A 12,600-nucleotide genomic window follows, 5' to 3' on the forward strand; every position below is an offset into this window, starting at 1 on the left:
TATATATATATAATTGATGTATTACCAGAAAAACTTGGAGACCACTTACTAGCTTAGACATGACTGACCTTAACCCTCCTTACACTTAGCCCTGACTGTGGGGAAGTGTGTAGCAGACCAAATGTTGGAGGAAAGGAAGACAGAATCTTTATCACTTGGTAGAAGCAAGACACAGGGGAAGTCTCCAGGCTTCTCCCAGTGGAGAGGGAGCCTGGGCTAACTGTGTTTATGGCAAATCAATCCCAAAAGCACCTTTGCCACTCCTACTGCTGCGCCAAGCTCAAAGAATGGCAGGGCACAGCACGGATGTATCTGCAGCTGGTTTCAATTCTGCCCAAACCAAACTTTACCCCCAGATACTGCCCTTCCACTTCCAAGACAGAGGTTACCTTACCCACACTGGGAAAAGCCAGTCAAACAGGCTTGGCAAGGGCAGCCACCAAGGGGAAGCACATTTTTTCCATTCAGTAGCCCAGGGAGCACCGAGTCACTTTCTCATGTCATAAAAAGGATGATTCATTTTGTATACTAAACAAAGAAATTCTACTATACCTATTACATCTCAGAGAACTTCCATTCCTTTCTGTGTGTATTTTTTTCTTTTCTTTTTTTTTAAGAGACAGGGTCCTGCTTTGTCACTCAAGCTGGAGTTAGGTGTTACCATCATGGCTCACTGTAGCCTCAACCTCCTGGGCCCAAGCAATTCTCCTGCCTCTGCCTTCTGAGTAACGAGGACTAAAGGTGTGCACTGCGCAGCCCAGTTAACTTTTTATTTTTACTTTACTTTGTAGAGGTGGGGTCTCACTATGTTGCACAGGCTGTTCTCAAATACCTGGCCTCAAGGGATCCTCTTGCCTCAAGGTGCTGGGATTACAGGTGTGAGCCACTGCACCCAACCAGAACTTCCATACTAAAAAGAGAGATAACCATACCCCATAAGACTAAAGATTCGCAGTGGGCTGAAATAAGGCAGGGTGTTAGTGTTTCCACTTGAAATCATACACAGATACAAGGAGTCCCGGAAACAAACAATTTCTATTATTAAACAGACCAGAACCACACAGTTACAGTTAAGAGCAGGGGTAGTTAAGAGCAGCAACCTTTTTCCATAAAGAGCCACATACTAAATGTTTAGGCTCTGCGGGTCATTTGGTCTCCATTACAGCTACTCTGCTAGGTCACAGTAGCAAGAAGGCAGCCACAGATAATAAACGAATAGGCATAGCTGTTGCTATGGACTGAGAGTTTGTGTCCCCCTAAAATTCGTATGTTGAAGCCTTAACCCTGCAATGTGATGGTATTAGGAGATTGGGCCTTTGGGAAATAATCAGGCTTAGATGCAGTCATGAGGGTAGGGACCTCATGACAGGATTAGTGCCCTGTAAGAAGAAACCAGAGACCTAGCTCTGTCTCCATGACACAACAGAACACAGCTGTCTGCAGCCAGAAAGAAGGTACCCTCACCTGGAACCAAATCAGCCAGTACCTTGATCTTATACTGCCCAGCTTTTAAAACTGTAACAAATAAATGTCTGTTGTTGAAGACATCCAGTCTATGATATTCTGTTACACCAACCCAAGCAGCTTAAGACAGCTGTGTTCCAATAAAACTTTATTTGCAGAAGCAGACAGTAGGCCAAATTTGGCTCATGGGCCAAAGCTGATGACCCCTGGTTAAGAACACAGACACAGAGTCAAGAAGTCCTAGAAACCCGCTGGGCACAGTGGCTTATGTCTGTAATCCCCAAACTTTGGGAGGCCTAGGCGGGAGGATCACTTGAGCTCAGGAGTTCGAGACCAGCCTAGGCAACTTGATGAAACCCTGTCTCTATAAAAAATATAAAAAGAAAAGTATCTGGGCGTGGTTGTGCATGCCTGTGGTCCCAGCTACTTGAGAGACTGAGGTGGGAGAATCACTTGAGCCCGCAGAGAATCGCTTGACGTTGCAGTGAGCTGCGATTGTGCCACTGCACTCCAGCCTACCTTGGACTAGGCTGGTCACTTCATTCCCTAAGCCTTGGTTTCTTTGATTCTAAAATGAGGACAAGAGTTAAATACCTCAGAGGGCTGCCAAGGGGTCTACACATAGTACAGTGGATGAAGCATGCAGGGCCCACTACAGGCTAAGAGCTCAATGCATGTCAGCCACTGTTCTTAGAATGTCAATTACATTAATTATCAGCACCCCCTTCAAAAGAAAACCTTAACATGGGGAGAGAACTAAAATTCAACTTCTGCCAAATTTCCTCAGAACACATTCACAGCAAAAAATATTTTAGGATAGAAGTAGGACTGAAGCCTGCCATTTAACAATTCTTGGCTCACTGTATGTCTCACATAGGACAATCTGTACAGAATTACATCAAATAACAAAATGGTTTTGCATTTGGAAGAGTTGCTTCTGTGAAGAAATTCTCATCAATTCTCAAGTACACATAACAAAGAAGAGAGATTAATAGCGTAAATATTAGACCAGAGATGCCAAAAACATGGCATGCCCACTGCCACTTTGCAGTCCTGTGCCTTGGTAGATAAAATCAATCAATCACAGCACTCTTTCTCAAGAAAGCTGGATGAGCCTTCAGACACCTCTTCTACACAGCAATCAGAATATAGAATCTGGTCACCATTCCTGTTATAGAAAGTGCTGGCAAACTGTGGATCACTTCAATATATTTTTAAAATTTACTAAACTTTATTCACTGATGTGGACTGCCCACTGAGATCAAGAATAAATGTTCTTTGAGCCAGGTGTGGTGGTTCATGTCTATAATCCCAACTACTTGGGAGGCTGAGGCAGGAGGATTGTTTGAGCCCGGGAGTTAGAGGCTCTAGTGAGCTATGATCAAGGCACCGCACTACAGCCTGGGCAACAGAGTGAGACCCTGACTCGAAATAAACAAAAAAGAGAATAAGTGTTCCTTGGGGTAATCAGAAACCTAAGGAGTAGGTCTTGAACAAAAGTACAAGAATGATGGGCCAGGAATTAAGAAACCCAAGTTATAGTCCTGTTTCTCGTATTACCTGTATATTACTGGACAAGTCACCTTAACTTCTCTACCCTTGCTTCTTCTTCAGTAAAAGGTAATTTGCAACAAAGTTACTTGTGGCTCTAAATACAGTCAGTTCTCATTATTTGCAGCAATACTTGCAAATGCACCTACTCACTAGAATCTATTTCTAAGCCCAAATCAATACTTCTGGGGCTTTTCTGGTCATTTGTAGACATGCACAGAGCAGAAAAAAATTTGAAATCACTTGATGTTCATGTTCCCAGCTGAGGTCAAACAAGACAACACTATGCCTCCTTGTTTCATTCTCCTACTGCAAACAAGTATCTTTTAAGTGGTGTATTTAGTGCTGTGTTTTTTGCATTTTGGTGCTTCTTGTTGGTGATTTTGCTATTTACAATGGACCCCAAGTGTGTGCTGACATGCTTTCCAGTGTTCCTAACAGCAAGAAGGTAGTGATGTGCCTCATGGAGAAATTATGTGTGTTAGATAAGCTTTGTTCAGGCATGTATTATAGCACTGTGGCCCCTGAGTTCAATGTTAATGCATCGACAACAGATACTAGATAGTCTCTTTAAAAAGAACCACATGAAGACTAAAGGCTTGCAGGAACCTAACCCTGTAGTTCCTCTAGAAACAAAGATTCAATGTTTGCTAATTCAGTATGGGAGGTGACTTTATAGCACATAACTACCAAAAACAACAGATTCGACTGTCTCTATCTTTCTATTTGATATGAATTTTAATGCCATTAAGAAAGAGTCTTTTGAGACCAACTTGACCGAAATGGTGAAACCCCATCTGTACTAAAAATACAAAACATTAGCCAGGCATGGTGGCAGGTGCATGTAATCCCAGCTACTCGGGAGGCTGAGGCAGGATAATCCCTTGAACCGGGAGGCAGGATAATCCCTTGAACCCGGGAGGCAGACATTGCAGTGAGCCGAGATCACGCCACTGTACTCCAGCCTGGGCAACAAGAGCAAAACTCGAAAAGAAAGGAAAAGGAAGGAAAGGAAAGGAAAGGGAAAGGGAGGAAAAGAAAAGAAAAGAAAAGAGGTTGAGCCAGGTGCGGTGGCTCATGCCTGTAATCCCAGCACTTTGGGAAGCCAAGGCGGTAGGATTGCTTGAGGCCAGAAGTTTAAGACCAGCCTGGGCAACATAGCAAGACTGCATCTCTACAAAATGGAAAAAATAAGACAGAGGCTGTATAAAAATGCCTTTTGTGCCCATGTATGTCAAATATTCCAATTAATGCTAAAAGTTTCATTTAGAAAAACATACACAAGACATGAACAAATAAGATATTTCTAGGGGAAACAATTCTGGTTTTAGCTGAAGAGCTCACACCTTTCTCTTTTCCCTCCCTCATGAGATCTCCAAAAAGAATACATCAAACTGCTCCTTTCTGTATCGCCTCTGAGAGCACTGAGTGCCAGGGCGGTCCCCAGCATAGTTCTGTGTAAGGACCAACTGTGGCTTGGAGAAAACCCCCTTGACAACACGAAGTTTAAACATGGTACCTGCAAGCAGTCGAGGGATGTGCTGACTACCCGTGGGGACTTGGACTGGCAAGCTAGCTCGAATGGAAGAAAATACTTGTCAGCTTCAATGAAGTTTGCCTTTGGTGGTGCAGCAGTGCCAAGCCTAGGAGAAAAGCAAGAGAGGGTTGGGAGGAGAAATGAATTTTCTACACCTTACTCTAACTTCCCATTCCACCTGCAACCATTTAATTAAAAGTGCCTGCAAACAATATCCTGGGGCTAGACATTAAAAGTTGAACACATACATTAGGAAAAACACCACGAAAGTGCCACATGCAGAGAGCAAGTTCTCTGATTGGCATGCTGAATTAACAACATCCTGGACTGAATCCTGGTGGCAGCTATACCAGAGCTATAGTTCTGAAATGTGACTAACCGGCTTCCTTACTATGAAGATCAGGAGGAGCCACTCATGGAGCAAGCTGTCCTCATGCCTAAGGAAGCATGCCATACAAGACACAAGGGCTTTGCCTCTTCTGTCAAGAAAAGATACAACAGCATTACCTCAATCTTGATCCTTCCCTCCAAGTATACAAATACTGAGGCAGTAGCCTGTGAACCTAGCATCAGTTCAAATATATACAGAGTTGTGCTGTGTGCCTAGCACCATGCTTGCAGAGTGTGTGCCACCCCTGAGGATTAGAAATATGAGAAAACAAGCAGAGAAAGGGGCTCCCCGAGTTGCTACCTACTCGTTTCACGCCGTATCTCCGCAAGGAAGTAGTGCTATAGCTTACCTCTGCTTTTCTATTTCTGCTTTAATTTCATCTGGTAAGGAAGGAAGAAAAAACACATTAGGAACACGCAACATTTATGTAAAGGAAAACTTTACTAAAAGGTATCTGGAGACCACTGAAAAGAATGTTAATGAGATGTTTAAATACAAAAATGCTGATATGAAGTGGAAGAAATAATTGTAACAGCAATAATAGCTAACACTTACATAGAGTGACTGGCTAGGCATTACTGTGAGTATTTGTTTTAGCTCATTTAGCCCTTATAATGATCCTATGAGGTCCATACTATTATAATATCCATCTCATTTAGAGCAGGGTTTCTCAGCCTTGGCACCACTGACATTTGGGGACGAAGAATTCTTTGTTATGAGGCTGCCCTGTGCACTCCAGGATGTTTAGAAGCATCCAGGCCCTCCACTCACTGGATACCAGAAGCACCCCTGATCCCTCTGCCATCTTGAAAACCAAAAAATGTCTCTAGACATTGCCAAGTGTCTCCTGAGCAAAACTGCTCTTGATGAGAAGCAATGATTCTGATGAGGAAACCAAGGCACAGCAGGGTTACGTAACTTGGCTACTGTTGCATATCAAGAACTGGAGAGCCAGAATTTGAATCAAGGCTTTCTGGCTCTACAGCCCATGTTCTTACCTGTTTCCTATTCTGCAGAATGCATGTTCATGACCGTTAGCTGACACAATACCATGGTAATATCACAACCTCTCAACTGTGTGCAAATATGCACAGAAGACCGGAAACCGATCCGATATAACAAAGTTTTGAAACGCATAAAATACTGAAAGTTGTCTAAGTAGTGGGACCTACTACTATGACATTTTCTATGATAAGCATATATACTTCTTCTTAATCAGCACTTCTGAAAACAATTATAATAAAATATACATAACCTACAATTTACCGTCTTAACCATCTTTTAAGTTTACAGTTGAATGGCATTAAGTACATTCACACTGTGCTAAGTAAGGCACATGTAATTTTTTTGAATTAAAATTAATTTTAAAATCTTAACCACAGAGGTTACAACTACACTGGCAGGGTTACAGGAATAGTGTCATTTTTCAGAAATCACCAACTCAGAGATAGTCTTATTTCCAGGAAAACAAGGTTTTGTGCCATTAAAACAACAAAACACCTTGTCTAAATACACAGAATTCCCCCACATCCACTCAGCTGAATGTATTTCTACATGTTAGACCCACAAACCCACGTACTATCAAATCAGGCATGGGAAGGTTTGTTCTCAATACCATGTATTCAGATCATCTCCAAAAGGCCACCCTCCTTTACACAATCTCTAGAGAGCCAGTAGTGTGGATATGGCACTAGTTATCCTAGCAACCCCAGGACACAGTACTGAAGGTTGCAAATTTCCTTTTCTTAGATAACTCCATTCTAGACTCAACTTGAAGACGTGAAAACCAAGTAAACTGACTCACTGGAAGTAGCAATTTCTAACCTTCAAGCCTGACTTTGTATATCTTATTACACACATAAGAAAACAGAAGAGAAATGCCTAAATAACTAATAGCAACCATTTTGCTCATGGACCATAAGGGTTGTGACACACAGGGTCAGAGAGCCGTGTGGCATGGATCTTGCCCCCCAGGGAAAAGAATTCACAAAGGAAATGCTCCAGTTTCCACTAGCAGAGGCCCATGAAGTTGTGGGAGATCCAGCCCGTGAGGCTGGCAGCCACGCTATCAGCTTTTAGAAACCTGTATCTATAATGCTAAGGCTCTGCTTGGGTGACAAGATATGTCACTCTGTGACATGCCAGCTGGGTGCTCCTGCCCAGACTCAAATGTAAGTTTTCCTTCCAATCACTGTTACCTTGTTAGAGTCAAGTTTAAGTCCTAAACCTATCTGAAGCAATGAGGTCTTCGCGAGAGTTGGTGCCGGCCTGTGAGCTCTGAAACAATCTGTTTTGAAATGCCACTATAGGCCAGGCGCGGTGGCTCACATCTGTAATCCCAGCATTTTGGGAGGCTGAGACAGGCAGATCACGAGGTCAGAAGTTTGAGACCATCCTGACCAACATGGTGAAACCCCATCTCTACTAAAAATACAAAAATCAGCTGGGCGTGGTGCCACACACCTGTAATCCCCGCTACTCAGGAGGCTGAGGCAGAAGAATCCCTTGAACCCAGGAAGCAGTAATTACTGTGAGCCGAGATGGTGCCACTGAGCTCCAGCCTGGGCGACACAGCAAGACTCTGTCTCAAAAAAAAAAAAACATAAAACAAACCAAACACAAAAGTTACACCAACTACAAAGGCCCATAGCGGCCAGGCAGGAAATGTCAAGAAAACACACGGTGGGTGTAAGATCAAAGAAAGACAGGACCCCCTCTCCACCCAGTACAGGAAGGGGTGCGGCAGCTCCTCAGCTCCAGCTGACTGGAATCTTTAGAGTCCCTGAGCCCACGGGTGCTAATTGTTCTGATTTTTCCAGAGGTCGAAATCCAGATTTTAAGTGAAAGCTCTGATTGCAATTCAAACACCTTCAATTGTTTTAAAATTACATTAAATAGAAAAAATAAGATCTGGTGTTCGATTGATCAGTATGATGACTATAGTTAACATTAACCAACTGTACATTTCAAAATAGCTAGGAAAGAATAATTCAAATGTTCCTAATGTAAAGAAAAAATGAATATTTAAAGTGATGGATATCCCAGTTACCCTGATTTGACTATATGAAAGCATCCAATTATCAATGCACCTGAAAAATATGTACAGCTACATGTATCAATAAAAATACATTTAAAAAATATTACGGCTTAAATAAGACTGGTTTGCAAGCTGCCTAGCTCTGAGGTTACCAGTTTGCCAATTCTGCTTTAAGGGATGGAGAAGAGCCGAGGAGAGAGTGCTTCAGTGACTACAGAAAAGTACCTGCAGGGGATAAAAGTGGCTTTTAAGGACTGTGACCAGTGCTATGAGGACAAAACATCAAGTTTTCTATAAGCAAAATGTTGTCCAGCCAAAGAACAAAGAACTAAAGAGCCAGAGGACTGAAGTTCAAGGCCAAACTCCATTATAAATTTTATAGATGAAAATCAAGATCCACAGACGTTACAAGTTATTAAGTACTGGAGATGGGACTTAAACCCAGAAAATCAGGCTCCAGAGTCTGTGTTCTCCTGGATACCCTGACTCTCAAATAAGCATATCGAATTACTCTGTAAACTATAAACGCAGAAGAGTTTAAATGTGTGATTTTCGTAGCACTGATACCAACCATGAATGCTACAACCATGGTTCAAAACACTGGTGTTTTACTACTCTGTGAACCCATCCAGCTGGGAAGGCTAGTTTACAAGCCTTCTGAAATCTCCCAAACCCCTTTTCCAGCCTGGCATGACCACAGCAAAGGTAAAACCCAGTTTTGGAACAGGAATGAGCAAGGGTTGACAGGACTGGCAGCAGGAGCAGTGCAGGGCACAGGGACCGAAGAGAGCAGCCCTCTCCTGTGACCAGGAAAGAGTTGCTACCTGGAAGAGTAACTGCAGAAACCCAAGAAACTTCAGTTGCAAATCCTATGTTCACAGATTTTCTTTAGTTTTCTAAATTTACCCTTAAGTACTCCCACAAGAATTAGGAATTGTTGCGCTTTCTAAACTACTCTTCGTTGAAGAAAAAAAAATCTTGAGGCCAGTCCCCGTGGCTCATGCCTGTAATCCCAGCACTTTAGGAGACTGAGGCGGATAGATCAGTTTAAGCTCAGGAGCTCAGACCAACCTGAGCAACATGGTAAAAAGACTTAGATTCCATCTTAAAAAAAAAAAAAAAAAAAAAAAGAGAGAGAGAGAGAGAAAGAAAGACACTCTTGAAAAGTCTTCTCCACTAGGCCCAGATGATAACGGCATCTTTGTAAGGAATGGGAGGAAGCCCATGGAGGGGCTGGGAGAGGGTGGCCTGACTCAACTTTTCCTCGGACAGATCACTCTGGCTGCTGTGAGGATAAAGAGGAAGGTAGCCAGGACAGAAGCAGGGAATCCAATCAGGAGGTTACTGCTAATAATCCAGGCTAGCAGCAATGGAGGCTTGGAGCAGGACAGAGCCTGTGCAGGTGGAGAGAAGGCATATTCTGAAGCACACCGGCACCTTTTGTTTTTGTTTTTGTTTTGGAGACAGAGTCTTATCCTCTCACCCAGGCTGGAAATGCTCAAATAGCAGTAGTCTCATATAGCCCAACCTAAAAGTTGGGTTCTTGATATATTTGGATAATGCAATCTTTTTTTTTTTCCATTAAAAGAGGAACAATCCCATCAAAAAGTGGGCAAAGGACATGAACAGACACTTCTCAAAAGAAGACATTTATGTGGCCAAAAAACATACGAAAAAAAGCTCATCATCTCTGGTCATTAGAGAAATGCAAATCAAGGCCCGATGTGGTGGCTCATGCCTCCAATCCCAGCACTTTGGGAGGCCGAGGCAGGCAGATCACCTGAGGTCAGGAGTTCGAGACCAGCCTGGCCAACATGGAGAAACCCCATCTCTAGTAAAAATACAAAAAAATTAGCTGGGCGTGGTGGTGCATGCCTGTAGTCCCAGCTACTCAGGAGGCTGAGGCAGGAGAATCACTTGAACCCTGGAGGCGGAGGGTGCAGTGAACTGAGATCGTGCCAATGCACTCCAGCCTGAGCAACAAGAGGGAAACTCCGTCTCAAAAAAAAAAAAAAAAGAGAGAGAAATGCAAATCAAAACCACAATGAGATACCATCTCAGGCCAGTTAGAATGGAGATCATTAACAAGTCAGGAAACAACAGGTGCTGGAGAGGATGTGGAGAAATAGGAACACTTTTACACTGTTGGTGGGAGTGTAAATTAGTTCAACCATTGTGGAAGACAGTGTGGTGATTCCTCAAGGATCTAGAACCAGGAATACCATTTGACCCAGCCGTCCCATTACTGGATATACACCCAAAAGATTATAAATCATTCTACTATAAAGATACATGCACATGTATGTTTACTGCAGCACTATTCACAATAGCAAAGACTTGGAACCAACCCAAATGCCCATTAATGACAGACTGGATAAAGAAAATGTGGCACATATACACCATGGAATACTATGCAACCATAAAAAAATGAGTTCATGTCCTTTGCAGAGACACGGATGAAGCTGGAAGCCATCATTCTCAGCAAACTAACATAGGAACAGAAAACCAAACGCCGCATGTTCTCACTCATAAGTGGGAGTTGAACAATGAGATCACATGGAAACAGGGAGGGGAACATCACACACTGGGGCCTGTTGAGGGGTGGGAGGCAAGGGGAGGGAGAGCATTAGGACAAATACCAAACGCATGCTGGGCTGAAAACCTAGATGATGGGTTCATGGGTGCAGCAAACCACCATGGCACATGTATACCTACGTAACAAACCTCCATGTTCTGTACATGTACCCTAGAACTTAAAAGTGTAATAAATAATTTTTTTAAAAAAAGGAGGGAGAAAAAGGAACAGGGAAAAAGTGTGTGCGGCAGGTGCCTCACAGATAGCATGGCACAGCCTGATGTGGCAGAAAGAAAAGATACAGGTGTGAGACAGAGCTGGGTTCAAGTCCTGGCATGGACATCTATTAGCTGAATGATGCCAGGTGGGTTATTAAACTTCCCTGAATCTTTTTTTTTCCAAAATGAAGTCTCACTCTGTCGCCCAGGCTGGAGTGCAGTGGTGCCATCTTGGCTCACTGCAACCTCCACCTCCTGGGTTCAAGCGATTCTCGTGCCTCAGCCTCCCAAATAGTTGGGACTACAGGCACGCACCACCATGCCCGGTTAGTTTTTGTATTTTTAATAGAGACAGGGTTTTGCCATGTTGGCCAGGCAGGTCTTGAACTCCTGACCCCAGGTGACCCACCCGCCTTGGCCTTCCAAAGTGCTGAGATTATAGGCATGAGCTGCCACGCCCAGCCAACTTCCCTGAATCTTGATTTCCTACTCTAAAAAATAGGAGTGATTAAAAAAAAACCAGCCCCACATGCCCCAGAAACCATAACTAGGCACCGAGAGTGCAGATAATTCTCTCGACACCACCATGAGAGAAGTCTTGGCGGTGACTAAGGCGGCGGCTGGCACACAGCAGGTGGTCAATACATGTCAGTTCTCTTGCTCTTATTTTAAAAGAAGTCAGTGCTAAAGCAACATCTCTAGTGCCATCCGTGGGATCAAGCAAAGCCAAGGGAAAAGGAAAATGAGTGGAACCCTAATGATGATGGTGATGATAGCTGACTTATTGATTGCCTCCTAGTGGCAGGTGCTCATTCAGTCCTCACCACAACCCAGGGAGGCAGGAACACTCTTAATCATCCACAACCGTTTTACAGGTGAGGAGTCTGAGCACAGGGAGGTTAAGTCACCTGCCCACATCACAGCCAGAAGTGCTACTCTGCAGTCAGGATCCATGCCCAGGCAGTCTGTTGGAGGGCCTGCACTCCTGAGCCACTCAACGATGACAGGAGGAGGACGGTGCAGGAAGAGGCGTATATGGCACAGCATACCTGTTCCACTTTATTGCTCCACATCTTAACAGGTGTTGCTTTCCCAACTGCCAATGGGGCAATTAGCAACAATTTCCGGGCTGGAAATAAGGGAGACTGGAGCAGGCTGGGGCAGCTGCAGCTGAAGAGCCGTGCTGTCTTTGCGGGAAATCCTTTCTGGATGTTACCGCTCGGGTCACACACCTCCATTCATCAGCACCTCTGACACCGGCTTGCATTCTCTCTTCCACTCCCAAGGCAAGTCCAACAATGACCACCACCAACCTCAAATCCAGCACTGCCCAACAATCCCATCAGTGGCCAATGCCCCCAGATCCCACAGTAACCCTTCAACCCTCCTCAGACATCTGTCTGTAGCAGAAACCAATGCTGCCCCTCAATTCGTTCAGCTCCCAGTCACCTGCCACATCCTCCTCCACTCCAAGCCAGCCTGGTGAGGCTGGTCACACTGACTCTTGTCCCCATATACTACTGGGGCACTTCCAGCTCCTTCCTTGTCTCTCCTTCCAGCTGACCCTCTCAGCTGCTCCCGGTAGAACCTGTCTCTGGCCTGTCAAACCTTGAGATGGCCAATCTCTTGGCTTTCCTTTTTCCTCATTTTCCAGGGTAGATCTCATTAGCAGGGCTATTATCAGATGACACGCAATCAACAGCCTGGAGGCTCTCTGACCTTTAGTCTTAACTTGTGGCAAAATCCCAAACTTAGATTGTACTAGCGTTCCCTTTTCACCTGTCTCTGCCTAAGCAGACCTCTGACAACAGGGCAGGTTGGCAGGCC

General features: G+C 44.2%; 1 protein-coding gene across 1 annotated transcript in view; it reads right to left on the bottom strand.

Annotated features, from left to right (window-relative positions):
- ARFGEF2 (ADP-ribosylation factor guanine nucleotide-exchange factor 2 (brefeldin A-inhibited)) overlaps positions 1-12,011 on the bottom strand; it is a 104,998-nt gene extending 92,987 nt beyond the window's left edge. The window contains exons 1-4 of the mRNA XM_011929190.1: positions 11,823-12,011; positions 8,654-8,816; positions 5,293-5,323; positions 4,535-4,658 (exon numbers count right to left, since the gene is read on the bottom strand). Of these exons, the coding sequence (XP_011784580.1) occupies positions 4,535-4,658; positions 5,293-5,323; positions 8,654-8,816; positions 11,823-12,011 (507 nt within the window). The remainder of the gene's footprint in view (positions 1-4,534; positions 4,659-5,292; positions 5,324-8,653; positions 8,817-11,822) is intronic.
- Positions 12,012-12,600: the final 589 nt, after the last annotated feature.

This window comes from Colobus angolensis, unplaced genomic scaffold (genome assembly GCF_000951035.1).
Source record: "Colobus angolensis palliatus isolate OR3802 unplaced genomic scaffold, Cang.pa_1.0 Scaffold8, whole genome shotgun sequence".
Taxonomy (NCBI): domain Eukaryota; kingdom Metazoa; phylum Chordata; class Mammalia; order Primates; family Cercopithecidae; genus Colobus; species Colobus angolensis.